The sequence below is a fragment of the Carettochelys insculpta genome, chromosome 11, assembly GCF_033958435.1.
Source record: "Carettochelys insculpta isolate YL-2023 chromosome 11, ASM3395843v1, whole genome shotgun sequence".
NCBI lineage: Eukaryota > Metazoa > Chordata > Testudines > Carettochelyidae > Carettochelys > Carettochelys insculpta.
In genome coordinates, this window is record NC_134147.1 from 25,518,448 (window position 1) to 25,533,027 (window position 14,580).

Consider the following 14,580-nt stretch of genomic DNA (forward strand, 5'->3'; position numbering starts at 1 on the left):
TGTTAGGGATTGTCACGGTTATAAAGCAGGAGTACTGATACTCCCTTAAAAATGATGAAACAGCAATTGGTGTGTACAGAAAGGTGTTGTACTCCTGACATTGTTTTAACTGACTAAGTTATTTTACCATGTTTAATGAGAAAAAAAAAGGGTGGTCTAGGTGTACTGCCCACAGGCAGAACCAAACCTGGGACTTAGTACATGAGAATCTACTACTTGAGCTGAAAGCCAGCTGCCTTTCACCTAAGGTTGCAGAGGAGACTCACTCGCTCTCTGTGTGGTCTCAGTGCCACTATACGGGCCAATGAACCACACCCAGTAGGTACGTGTTACATACGCATGCTACCTGGGCCAATTTAACTGTGTAGAACAGCCCTGGCTAAATGACCGCAGCATCCCTCTCACTTACAGCGCTATTATCCCCATTTAAAAGATGGGGAAACTGAGGCACAGAAGGGGTAAGGCCCCCGCCCAGGCGACTTAACCACACAACCGCCACCCCACTGACCTTAGCACTGAATCACCCCCGAGACCAAAGAGTCATCATCATCATCATCAATAATCGTGGGCTCAGCAAAAGTGTTTGGCAAGCAATCCCTGCTACTTAGCTACAAGCCCAACCTTTTCCCACGCCTCGTTAGATCACTAACTCCTGCACCACCCCTGCAGGGGCCGAGTTTATAGCACAATGCAGTAAAGTCATAAGGCAAAGTGAGGGCGTTTCCCTCCTCGCTGGAGGTTCGGCACTAGCAGCCGGCCACCTTTCGGCACTAGGCGGTAAGCAGGCGGCAGCTGAGCCGGATAAAGGGCCCGGGACGAGGTAAGGGGGCGTCCTCCATCCCTCACTAGAGGAGACGAGGCTGCACTCCCAGCGCGGGAGCGCTGCCCTCGGCACAGCTGTGCGCGCCCCCGGCCGCCTGTGCCTCCAGGGCCCATGCGCGGCCCGCAGGGTATTTAAAGGCTCGGCAGGCGCCCCGTGAACGTGCAGCACGAGGAGGAGAACCGCACGGCTCACGCTGCTGCTCTTCTGCCTGTAGATCGGCCCGCGCGTCCTTGGCAGCGACCCCGCAGCAGCCCAGCAAGCGCGAGCGCAGCCGGGGCGGAGCCTGCCTGGCGGAGGCGGGGCGGCCGGCCCAGCATGAGCACGCAGGCGCGGGGCCAGCAGGGGGCTCGCGGTAGAGGCTGGAGCGGCGGCGGCGGCAGTCGCAGCCCGCGGAGTCACCCCCTGCAGTTTCGGCGGCTCGAGCAGCAGCAGCAGGCGGCGGCGGGCCGCGGCGAGGCGGAGCAGGCGGCAGACATGCCGGTCACCGAGAAGGACCTGGCGGAGGACGCGCCCTGGAAGCGGATCCAGCAGAACACCTTCACCCGCTGGTGCAACGAGCACCTCCGCTGCGTGAACAAGCGCATCGGCAACCTGCAGTGCGACCTGAGCGACGGGCTGCGGCTCATCGCGCTGCTGGAGGTGCTGAGCCAGAAGCGCATGTACCGCAAGTATCACCAGCGCCCCACCTTCCGCCAGATGCAGCTGGAGAACGTCTCGGTGGCGCTCGAGTTCCTGGAGCGGGAGAGCATCAAGCTGGTCTCCATCGGTGAGTGCGGGAGGAGGGGGGCGGGGTTCGGCCAGGGGCTCGCCGCTGAGGCGGGGTCTGCGCTCCCCCCACCATCCCCGGGCTGGGCGTGGGTCTCTCGCCCGAGCCTCCGCGGCCGCTGCTCTGGGCCCGCTCGCCCCTGCTGCGCGCAGGAGCCGTGCAAGGCTGGAAGGGGGCAGGGGCTCGTCTGACGCCCTCCTGCTGCCTGCGATACGGGGCCAGGCTGCCACGGCTCGGTGAAGGGCGCTGGGCGCTTCCCCGGGCGGGCTGCGCGGTGTTGGAGACCCCCAAGGGGCGGGAGGGCTCCCTCTGGGGCTCTGTCGCTGGGGTGTGGCGGAGCCTGCCTCGATGGCTGGGTGAGGCGCTAGGGAGGAGACAGACTGACACTCCCCAGGCAGGCGTGTTTCCCTCTGGAGGGGATGGTTGTCTAACCAGCTCGCCTGGCTGCTTGGCCTAGTGCTGTGGGGCAGCAGCCGAGCTGGGGGAGGCTTCCTTGCTCTGACAGATGTGTGCTGTGGCTCTGCCTGGGTGCAGAGAGGGGAGAGTGCTGGGGCTAAACCCCACGGTGTTCTGGCCCAATTCGGTTACTTTATGGGACTGGGTGGGACACTAGCCTCCAGCTCTCATTGTGCCTCCCCTCAGGGCTCAGGCTTGCCCTGAGTCTGGCCGGGCCTGTTTCTAGCCCTAGGGCAAGTGAGCAGCACAGCCAGGGTTTGCTTAGAGCCACCTTTCCTCTCAGTTGCTGTGACTTGTGTGCATTGCAGGGGCTGACAAAAGTTTCTTTCCTCTGGAAAGAGACTGAGGCTCTCTCCTGACCTTTCGTGTGCTCATTTATAGACCACTTGAACTGTTGTGTGGTATTTCTTCAGAGGCTTGGTCCTTGTGAAGTCAGGCAGATGTAAGCCAAGGACCAGCTGTTTGTGAGTTGCGACTCATTTGGCTGGTGCACTCTGTATGTAAGGGTGCCTGGGTGGGCAGTGTTACTTAAAGGTTGGGTGTACAGGCTGCGGTAGAACTAGGGTGCCATCTTGAACAGACACTGACATGGTCTCTCTTATATCAAGCTATACAGATATTCCAAATGCCAAAGTTAATTAGACCTTGATCTGTGATCATTCTGTAAAATGTGGAAGCAGTGGCCATAGCACTTCATGGTTTTGTTACATACAGGCCATGGTTTTCCCACATCAATGGGCCATACCACCCAGTGTCTGTTCAGATACTGGCCAATGCCAGATGCTTCCTAAGGACTGAACAGAATAGGCAATTAAGTGATCCATCCTGTGTTCTCTGCTGTCAGCTTCTGGCAGAGTCAAAGGACTCTTAAAGTATTCAGTTGCATTGCTCACCATCCTGGCTAGTAGCCATAGACTGCCAAAGGAAGTCATGAAGGCCAAGAGTAACAGAAGATCAGTCAATGACTGTGTGAAGAACATCCTTTTTGTTTTTTAAACTTGTTGCCTATTTTTAATTTGGGTGACTCCTGGCTTCCTTTATGTGAAGGAGTAAATAACACTGATTTATTCACTACCTCCACACCTCTGTCAATTCTTGACTTTTTTTCGTTAACTGAAGTCCCACTCTTTAATCTCTCCCAATGTGGTAGCTTTTGTACTGTAAATCATTTTGTTGCCCTTCTCTGTACCTCTTCATCCTCTACTCTTTTGAGGCTGATTGAAACCTGGGGCATGTAGTAGCCCAGATATGGGCATAGCATGACTTTACGTAGTAGCATATTTTTTTTTCCCATTCCTAATGGTGCTAGTGTGTATGGGATGGTTTTTTAAGCTCTGTCTATCTGGAAATCACCTGTATACAGGTGAAGTTGCTAGGATCTTAATCTAAAATGCATCTGTAGCATCAGAGCTGCCAGGAACAACTACAGTAAGCTTAGTCATGGACTAAGCAAGTATCAGTGGTAATGTAAACCCACAGTCCTATTTTCATTTTTTCCTCCCAAACTGCCTTTAATCTTCTGTAGAATAAAACCATTCCCTTGTCATAGGGTTTCCCAAACTTTATACGGTTGGGAGCTGGTTTTTAGTACCTCTTCTGCATCCCAAAGATAAACACATTGCAAAATGAATTTTTAGTGTTCATTATATTCACATACTATAAATATTGATATAACTTAAGTATCTAATTTACTGTTGTACCTTAATTACATGGAGAGAGTACAAGATTAATAGGCTAGTGCACACTAATTTGTATATCTTCTAAGGACCACATTTCCCCCCCCGACCCCCCCCCCCCCCCCCAAGGAATGGTACTGGGCTGCAGACCACACTTTGGGAAACACTGCCTTATCACATTGACTGCAGTCAAACAAAAGACATTCAATTATTAGGATCAGTGAGGCTCACACTTAAATTTCCTGTAGTTCTTTTAGTTGTCTAACATGAGTATAAAATACTTTAAATGGGATCCTCTGAATAAAGTTTCAGATAAGCTAAAGCCTTGGTATCCAGCGATTGATGTAACTAAATCTGCCAGTAGCGTGCCTTTGGAAAACTTACTTTTTAGCTAATGCTACTGATTTTCAGGAAGCGAAGATTACCTTAAAGCCAGTAAGGAACAGACTAGAAGGGCTGGACTTCAAAATAATTCTGTAAATAAGTTGTAGAAATAGTTCAACCTTACATTGTGAACAATGGTTAGTGGGGACCTCTGTCTTGGGGTGGTTGTTTGCCTGAATAGGGAGAAGTGTTGAGAAGGAAGAATGGCAGGGGAAAGTGAGTGGCTGGATGTAGTCCACTCCTCCCTCTCCTGACTGAGTTTCAACTTTTAAAATACTCAGTTCTTTCTAGGGCATAGCTGGAATCTTTCAAACATGGCATAAAATGATTCCAAACTTTCTTAAATGTCCTACCTAATGAGTTATACTTGGTGTGTGAGCTGCTGTTGAGTTAACTAGTTAGTAATTATGCTAGGGGAAATAAGTGACTTAAATGCAAGCACTAATGAGTTAAAATCATAAGCAACTATTTGCTTTCAGATGATGAGTTAGTACTGTCACCCTAAAGCAAGCAACTGCTTCATCTTATCTAGTTTGGTTTTTTGTCCTCTTTCTCTTCCCCCCGCTCCCCGGTGAAACTGTCTTTGGATCTGATAGTCTCAAACTCGCTAAACCTTGACAATGTTACCTCAGAACTAACCAAATGAGAACTTAAATCTTTTCTTAGTTTTTTAAACTATTTTGCTAGTCTTTAAAGTGCTACTTGACTGCTCTTTGTTTTGATAGTGTATAGACTAGCTCGGCTTCATCTTTTACCATTAAAAAAATCTCAGGCTGACAGTTTTAACCCAGGTAAATTCCTTAATTGAACAAACCAAAGTCTTAACTGCCTATTGTGTGATACTGATGTATCGCTATCTTTAATGGCAAATGGACATTGGGGAAATGTCACCTTGCTAGATGAGGCCAGATAGACAAGAGTGAAATTTTTTTTGGAACAAAGGACTATCTTATTTAAAAGGCAGCTGTGGCTTGCATGTGACAGGAAGCTTTCTTGTCAATAAGACACCTGAGTGTAATGAACACAATGATAGGCCAAAAGGAGAACAAGCCTGATTACATGGGAGTTGGAACATACATCATACTTTAAAACTACACGGCTTGCTTTAGTTAACCCTAGGCTCATGAAGAGCCAGCTCATGGTTTAATATGTAGAGTATACTGACAAGCTGCAGAGGATCTCAAGATTTGTCATGTATCTTTTTATAACACTTCAAGCAAGTGTGGTGTACTCATTTCGGAAGAGTAGCTTTCAAATGAATAACAGGTCAGTCTTAGTCACAATATCCTCAATTCAAGAAATCAGTAAGTCTTAGGCCAATAATGCTGCTGCAGGTAAGCTCATCTAAAGTTCTCCTCCATGCTCTAACATCTGTGAACTCTGAGGAATAAGGCATCACCCTTAAGGGGTGATCATACTTTTATACAGTCCTTCCCTTAAAGAGCAGAACATCTAAAATTGCAGTATAGAAGGGACTCTGCAGGTGAATATTAAACTCTCGTGCTTATGTCTGGAGCCCTTCATTTCTGCTGACACCTGCACAGAGCTTTTCCTTCCTCTCCCTGGAACAGGCAGACCACGGGGTGGGGCACCAGGGAAGGTCCCTGCCCTGCTGGCAGGGGGAGGATGCAAGAATCTGCATCCTAAATCTCCTAGGGAGGGGAAAAGGCAGCTGAAGGCTGGCCCAGCTCTGGCCAGAACAATCCCCTCCCCACCCTCATGAGCACTGACCCTGCCCTCTCCTTGCTCCTCTAGTTGCACAGAACTCTACTAGTGTTTGAACTGGATTCTGAGTTACTCTGTGTTCTAACTGGAAACTCCATAGGACTAAAACAACCTACACTGGGTTATGTATTCACGTTACCTAGTAATGTAGAATACCACAGCCTTGCAGGGAGAATACTGAGGCTTAATACCTGGCTGCATCTTTACTGAGAAACACATTTTTACTTAAGTCAGCAAAGCGCTAATGCTATAGGGCTATGTAGACTACTAAGTAGGGGAAAGACTCCGTTTATTCACTCATGAATTTCTGGTATTTGTGCAAACATAACTGATGTTTGAACTTCAGATCATCTTTCCATCCTACTCAGCAGTGTTTTAGGGTTAAACCTTACTGCAAACAGTTTATTTTGGCTACTGTCCTTAAGTAAAACTTAAGCAAGCTGCTTCCCTTCTGGCTTGTAAAATATTCGCTGCCTTACCAATATACCTATGTGTTTGCCCACAGGAGCTCCCTTGAGAAATATGCTTGCTTGAAGCGGCCATTCTGCACTGAACTGACTTGTCTGCTCATACTTTTTTCATGGCTCTTATTACTAATGGACCACTGTGCAGTAACACAACCTGTGTTGTAAGGCTCTCCCATGTAGGGAGTTGTATGCGGGGCACAAAGATCAAGTCCCCAGAGCTGTCAAAGCAGGTCTATAGCTTAATGTTTTTAATAGCGGAGACAAGGCAGCGCATGCATCAAGCCCAGAAAAGGAATCTGGACTGTGGACAATTAATCCTTTTTCCCCGAGCTTGACAATTAGCCTTAAAGTAGTCCTCAGGCTAGAGCTTGCTGGCATGAGTGCTGCTGAACATCATACTCTAGCATAAACTGAGCAATATTGACTGGATCCTTGCCTAGAGAAAGGGTTGCTCCAAGTAGACCTTGAGGTCTAAAGCAACTGAGCTGACAAGCATAATGTCTAACTAGTAGCTGCTAGGTCTAACTAAAATCAGTTCTTACCTCTGATGCATATCTGTGGTTAGAAACTAAACTTCAGACAACCTACTAGTTTCATTTCTGCACTGAAATCTAAACCATCCCTTGGCTAAATACTGGCCTTGAATGGCTAGCACAGATTTTTTTAACAAGTCTTTTATGTAGAACTCTAATGTTAAGATCTGAAGCAGAGAACTTTAAGAAATCTAATTAAGCTCATCGGGAATAGCTGCAGCAAGTAGATATCTGCCTGAATATGTCACCAAATCTTTCTAACTACAATCTGGAGGGTGTATGACATTTATCTTTAGCACAGCTAGAATCACATCTGCTCTTATGTTGCACATGACTTGATGACTCCTACCATACTCGTGCCTTGGCAATGCTGGCTAAAGTGGAGTTGGCTTCTCAGATGCATGAGGTCACTTGTTTTGCTTGAATTGCAAGTGTTCAGGTTGGGGTGGGTTCTAGGATGTACTGGAGGTGGAAGTGAGAGCTTGTCATAGCATCCTTGACAACTTGAACTAGTAGAGACAATGTGACCCTTTTTCCAAAGGCTGCAGCAGGGTATAGTCCACCCAAAATATTAACTGCCATAAAATGTGTGGTACTGTGTGATGGGCAGATGCATGAGGAACAGGTTTGGAACCCTTCTATTATGGGATCCAGTGCTGCAGTCAAAAGCTTGAGCAAAAGTGTCCTGTGGGACAGTGCTGGGCTTGGGTTTGTCAGTAATGGCTGTAGGAACCCATGTTGGCACAGCAATAGGGCTGACAGATGAACTTCAGGAGAGGAAGACTCCATGGCTGTGGCTACACGACCCCTCCCTTTCGGAAGGGGCATGTAAACTATGGCCATTTGGGAAAGCAAATAAGGTGTTATGAATATTCAGTACCTCATTTGCATAATGGTAGCCACCTGCTCTGAAAGTGAGTTTTGAAATAAAACTAGCCATGTAGCTGCGATTTCTTCTAGGATAATGAACATTGACAAGTCTGGTAAATCTCCACCTCCTTGTTGCTTGCCCCATAAGTGTTTGGTTTTTCAGGTGACTTCTTTACTGAGAAAATAAAACTATTTTACAGTGCAGATTTCAGCGTGGTGAAATTAAGCAGGCCCAATGAAAACTTTAATGCTGAAATGTACAGCAACTGTGCAGATTGTAGCTAATGCTTCCCGCTTCACTTGGTCACCAGGCTTCAACCCTAACCAGCAGGGGCCACTGAGGATAGAGGAAACTTAGTCCTGTGACCAACTTGTTAGGGATCAGGCTATCACAGTTCACAAATGGCTTCTATTAAAACTAGAAAAGTTTTGGTATAAAAATGCCTGGTATTTCTCAATATATACACTCAAGCAGCACCCTGTGTGTGCTATAGTGGTGCTTCCTGTTCTGCAGGGCCAGAGTCAAATCACCACTCACCCAAACTGGCATGGCAAAAGAGCAGTTGGGTGAAACAAGCAGCACTAGCCCTATGTACCAGCTTGTAGCACCTGGAACAAAGAGCTGAGCACAAGCAGCCCCCTGGGACCAGACTTGCAGGGTTGGGGCAGGACCCTTTGACACTGATCCGATTTGAGAAACTTGAAATTAGTCCATCCATGTTAGTGGTAGGCACCCTTAGGACCAGAGGCTGCATGCATTGAGGTTCTGCATGTGACCTAAAAGACATCTTGTTTGCCCTGGGCCCATGCACAGGGTTACTAGATTCTGTGATTTCCATCCATGTAACTTTTTTCTTACTGATGTTGTCAAAGTGACACTCGAAGCAAGGGCCTGTGAAGTGAGGGGTGTGCTGATGGCCCAACACTGCATGGGAGTCCTGCACTCCATTGTCATTCAATTAAAGTGTTGCTATGGTAGAGGCATTCTTCAAATTCTAGCCACACAAATGCAGGTAAGAAAACTACCCTGTCTCAGATGGTCTTGATTATGATAATCATGCAGCCCACTATCCAGCACAAGCTGCCCATTCTTGGTCCATGTAGTAATCTCCCTTGGGCAGCAAGAGTCCTTGTAAAGGCCTTCGTCTACAAGGAGCACGTTTGTACCATGGGTGGTATTCCCTCACTGTAAACAGACAGCTAGTGGCAACCTTCCTCTGTTTAGTCTTCTGTCCACCAGATCTTGATACTGCCACCCTCACTTGTTAATCATTTTAAGCTTGTCTCTTTCTTGCATCTGAATTATTCTCCTGTCCTAAACAGACTGTACCATGATGGCTTCCATACTTCATGGAAGTCGCTCAAGTGCATTGATAGCTTGGGATTGAAGGAACTTGGACAGTGGAAAGGAGAATCTCTTTGGCCCATGTACTGTAAACAGTCAATGAGGTAGTTCTGGTAACTTTGTATTTTTAGCATCAGTTAAATGGCCCTCCACATGTCTTGGAGCTGTTCATTACACACATCCATGTCAATGCTTTCTAGTGTATTGTTACATCTGACTTCCATCTGGGATGGTGGATTACAGAAATGCTGTATGTGCACTGACAGATCAAATCTGAGCTGCTTAAGATACTATAACAGAACAATTGCTGGGCTCGTGTAATTGAGTTGCAGGCAGACCTGATGAACAACATGTGTGTTGGCACTGAATTCTAGCTACCAGTAGACCTAGCATCAGTGTCCTAGTGGCTATTAAATCTATAGGGTTAAACTTGCTATAATCCTACCTTCTGGTAGGATAACCAGAAACAAGTTAGACTTGGGCACAAGAATAAGACTTTTCAGCTGGTCTCTGGTGCCAGTCATGTTTGTGTGTAATGGGACATCAAACTTTGTCTTCAAGCATGCCCATAGCTAGCCATGCATTAGGTAAAAGCAGGGATGCCTCCCAGCTACTTCATGTCCTTTCCTATGAACACAGTTGCTTGAACTTCAGGATGGAATATCTGATGCAAAGCACCATGTGAAATTCTGTAACATTACACTGTAGGATGTTTCAAGTCTCCATGGTGGGTTGGAGGAGCTGTCTAGATGAGCTCCATGGTAGTAAGTAAAAGGCTGCTGTCACTGTCCAGCATAAAGGAGCTGGGCTCCTCTTTAGTTTCTGTTTGATTGCAGGGATCTTGAGTTCCTTCCACAAGTTTCAGTATTTCTAAGCAGTACTCGCATGTAGGGCACCCTTACTCTGAACCTGCAAATCTGAAGTGTTAACACTGAAAAGTGTTAGATTACATTAGGGGAAACTTCAAAATGGCCATGCTAATGGCCAAGCTGGTGAATGAATACTAATGAGGTGCTGAAATGAATATTCAGCATTCCATTAGCATGCTGCAGGTGCAGCACTTTGCAAGTGCTGTTATGCTCATGCATGGCTTGCCCACATGGGTCCTTTTTGAAAGGAACCTGCAAATATCAATCCCAGCTGAAAGGAATAAGGGGATTTGAGGCTTGTAGGTCCCTTTTGAAAGGCACCCCTGTACAGACAAACCACACATGAGCACAAAACAGCACTTTTGAAGTGCTGTGGTGGGCAGCATGCTAATGGGGTGCTGAATATTCATTTCAGCACCTCCATTAGTGTTTTCTGATTTGGCCATTAGCATGGCCATTTTGAAGTTTTCACCTAGTGTAGACATAGCCATAAAGTTTAAGGGAAACCTCTTGCAACAAAAGAGAATGATGAACTAATTAGAGCCTGTCACAAATGGCACAACTGCCCATTAAATAGCCATTATGTTTTTTAAGCAGCCATAGAAATCCAGGGTTGGAGGAGACCATGGTAGATCCAGTCAGTTCATTGCACTGAAGCAGGACTAAATATCCCCTAGACTGTCTAAGAGGGTTGTCTGACCAGTTAAACCTCCTAGTAACATTCCCCAACTTCCCTAGATAACTTACCCTGTCTCAGTGGTTAAGGAGGACAGGTAGAAACAGGCTTACATAGTGGCATGGGGATTTAGGTTATACCTAAGGCAACTTCTTAGCTGCAAGAGTAGCTAAGCACAGGAACAACTTGCCCCTTCTGTGTTCCTCCTCAGTTGTCTCCTCTCCAGACTAAGCAAACACAATTCTTTCAGTCCGTGTGTGTGTGTGGGGGGGGGGGGGGGGGAGTGCCCCTCTAACTCTTCTCTATGTCCACTTTAAGTGGTGCTTGGAGCAAGACAGAAATCCACCTGAGGCTTCTTGAATACTGAATTGACTGGAAGAGGAACATACCTTGCTTACAATAGTCCAACTAATATAGCCCAGAACGTATGTGTGGTTTTCTGCAACACTTGTAGATGGACTCATTTAGCTGAATTATCTAATTCCCTGATACTTCTCTGCTGTAGTCTGTTTTTTTTTTTTTTTTCCTTTTTTGTGTGTAATAAGGCAGTATTTTCCTGATTTGTTCTCACTATAGTGGCTTTGCATGGGATCTTCAACCATCTTTTTAATAGTGCCAGGACTAGGTCAGTAAGCAAGTATTGCTTCAGCTCAATTGAGTCTAAGTGAAATCTAATGGACACCTTCACAAGAGGCAGTATCTTCCCACTGACATGGATTAACTACATAAGGTGTTTGCTTGAAGCAGAAGGAAAATCCATCCGAGTCACCTAGTAGTAGTGTGAGCATAAGTATCTAACAGCTTGTAACTGGAAGGAACTGATGTGTAGAGCACTAGATTAAAACTTCAGGGCACGAACTTGCTAATCATAGCCCTGTTTGAAGTAATTGAAGAACCATTTCTTACCTGCCTAAGGAGAGGGTTGGGTTTTGGCTTATAGTTCCTTAACAGGTGGATGTGGCAACAAAGTGTAGTGGTTAAGTCAACAAGCAGGAAACTGGCTTATTTATGCGCCTCCTCTTTGAGAGCGCTTAATTTGGAGGCTTTATGGCCTTGGATGGGGAGCCATGTTAGTCTCTCTAGCTTCACAAAAAACGAGTCCTGTAGCACCTTTGCTTAAAACTTGTTAGTCTATGAGCTTTTATGGGTATGATCCACTTCCTCTGAAGAAGTGGGTTGTACCCCAGGAAGCTCATGACCTAGTAACTCAGATGCTACAAGATTGCTTGTTAGGAGGATACACTTAAAGTTCACCTTGCTCCAGGGATGCAAAGTTCACATTGAGAGCCAGAGAAGCCAGCCTGATCCCTGGTATGCACAAACCTAGGTTGATGGAAGAATTCTTCCAAAAAATCTTACACTTTTATGACTAGCCAACTGCATTGGGTGGGTGACAAATACTCAGTTACACTGTACAAAGAGGACTTCAAATATTTTACCTTATATGCCAGAATTTGACATGTTTGAAGTCTTAAAATATTAGTCTTCACTAACCAGTGATTAGGACTCTCAAGGCCCCCTCCAAGATTTTAAAATCAGTACTTCCTAGTCAAACATGTAGTTTCTCCTTCTGCATTGGTGGACAAAAAATTTAAGTAGCCATTGTCACTTCTGTTAGCTAGTTTGGTGCAATCTATGGTAGTGCTGTCAAAGCTGACTTAGTGCTCAGCAGTTCAACCACTGGTTCCAAGTGCTTAAGCAGTGACTCCAGGTCAGGAGTTTTGCTTCTGAGGCCTTAATGCAAGCCTTGAATATGTTAAATGTTAAGTTTTAGGCCTTAAACTTGTATTATCTTTAACATAACCACCCAGGCTGGCAGTCCTTTAAACTCCTGACAACTGATATACTGGCTGTACATGTAGACTATGGAGGTCTGACTACAACTGTGGCACCACTCTTGATTTGTCTTCATTACCCAGCAAATTGAAGCTTCTGCAATTGATCCTCCAGAAATGGGTTTTTAACTGCATCTGGTTAGATGCAATAAATCAACCTCTGACTCTCCTGTTAAACCCAGTGCTCCACCAGGACAGGAGTAGGTGGAGTTGAAGGGGGAGGATCAGCCACTAGACAGACATTGCAGTAAATAGGACTAATTCACATTAGTTGCAATTGTGTATTTGATTAAGGTGGGGGGATGGGGGTGGGCAGGAACTGTCACTTCTGGGGGAAGCAGTGTAAATCCAATTGAGAGTCAGGATCCCAGATAATCTGCTCATTGTTTGCCACTTGCCTTTTTAAAAACCTGGGAGCAAAAGCTCTTAGCCCTATGCTTTAGAGGCTGCTGTTTGCTTACAGCAGCAGGCTCTTGTTCCTCAGAGGATGTTACCAGTTGCCTCTCAGCTACATGCTGATTAGACTGCCACTTAGTTGCTACAAACAGCAGAGATGGACAGCTCTAGCAGTTCAGAGATTTCTGCTGTCTGTGTGCAGTCTGCTGGAAAAACAGGCAAATAGCACTCCTGCTGCCCTGGGTGGATTACTTCCTCACACACCCTTTGTCACTGGATGAACTGACTCAGTCCCTCCAAGAATGCAGTTTATCATTGCATTCCCAACATTCACATCCTATGAACCAACAGAACAGATTGGCCTGGGTCTAACTCTTGGGCTATTAGGCAGCAGCTTCTAACTTGTAACAGTTATGCCACAGATACTGTACTACTAGAGCTCATATGTATCTGTGGGGTGTCTACCACAGGCTGTGGGGGGGAGGGGGGGAACCTCTCAATTGTTCAATCAAACCTGGGTGGAGTGTGAACATGTTTCTTTTGGGCACTTTTATACTATTTCCATAGCTGAGTGAAGCCACACTCTTTGCTAATGTCTGGCTAAGAAGTTTACACCCTGAGGTTTATATACTGATAACCTCTTGTCTGTATGAACCTCAGATCACTGAGACAAATCCATCTGAATGCCAGCTCTTGTCTGTGCTTGTTTTACATATGTGTAGCACCTCAGTAACTTAAATATGAAATTGGCAGTTTGGAAACCTCAGCTTTAAGGTACAGGGTGCTGACTGTGAAGCAGTGGCAGGATATACAGAGGATATCACTATACTGCAGGTAGACTCCTGATGCTGGCCTGTGCCTGCCAACCAAGGCTAAGGGGCTGTAGAACTGATGTAGACATTTGAGGATCAAGCTGGAGCCTGGACTAGAGGCTTTCATCTCACAGGGTCTCAGAGGTCAGGCTCCAGCCAGAGCTCAAACATCTTTTGTGCAAGTCAACATCCTTTTAGGTTAAGTCTGAGTAGGCTGTCCTTAATTCCAGCTCAGGTCTGTCTTGAGTGGTGTAGAGTACAAACAGCAAGGCTGGAGATACTAATGCCAGCCTTAAAAGCCCTGGTCCAATGACAAACAGTAAGGAGCAGGCTACAAAGCAAATGCAGTTAAGAGCCTTAAACACTAGTATAAAGTTCCCTATCTTAAAGGGCACAGTCATGTTCAAACTCCTCTGACAGCAGGGATAACTGGTTCAAAATCAAAACAAACACTTGTCTTAAGGAGAACAGTCAATAACTTGAGCCCTTTTTAATGGGAGAACTAGGCTCGTGGGGGGGAGGGAAGCAGCACCTGGCACACACTTAGGCAAGTTGTATGCCCCTCCAGGGAGGTTATGAAGTTAGGCTGCCATCTGAGAAGCAGTTGAAGTAATCTTCTGTCACCACAGCACTACTGGACTTGAGCCTTATCTAATTTTTTTGCTTGGTCCTAAAGCAGAATTCCAAGCAAACTACAAACTAACTTGAGACTAGATATCACATCTTGTCCTTTGCCAACTTGTGACAACTAACAGGCTATTAGATGGCTGGCATTAGTAGTTGAGCCCCTTGCCAGCCCTAAGACAACTGAAAGACTTAATAGCTTTAAATTCTGGTAACTGATGGGTTAGCCCTCTTCCTTTGCCAAGCCAGCATTGCAACTGGAGGCACAGGGAACTCTACCAAACCAGCTGTTAAGCTGATGATGAAATGTTGTTGAATTCACA

General features: G+C 46.2%; 1 protein-coding gene across 3 annotated transcripts in view; it reads left to right on the top strand.

Moving 5' to 3' along the window:
- Positions 1-795: 795 nt before the first annotated feature.
- Positions 796-14,580, top strand: part of FLNB (filamin B) — a 102,016-nt gene continuing 88,231 nt past the window's right edge. For all 3 annotated transcript variants that reach the window (XM_075005875.1, XM_075005873.1, XM_075005874.1), the window contains exon 1: positions 796-1,589. In XM_075005875.1, the coding sequence (XP_074861976.1) occupies positions 1,139-1,589 (451 nt within the window). In that variant the 5' untranslated portion in view covers positions 796-1,138. The remainder of the gene's footprint in view (positions 1,590-14,580) is intronic.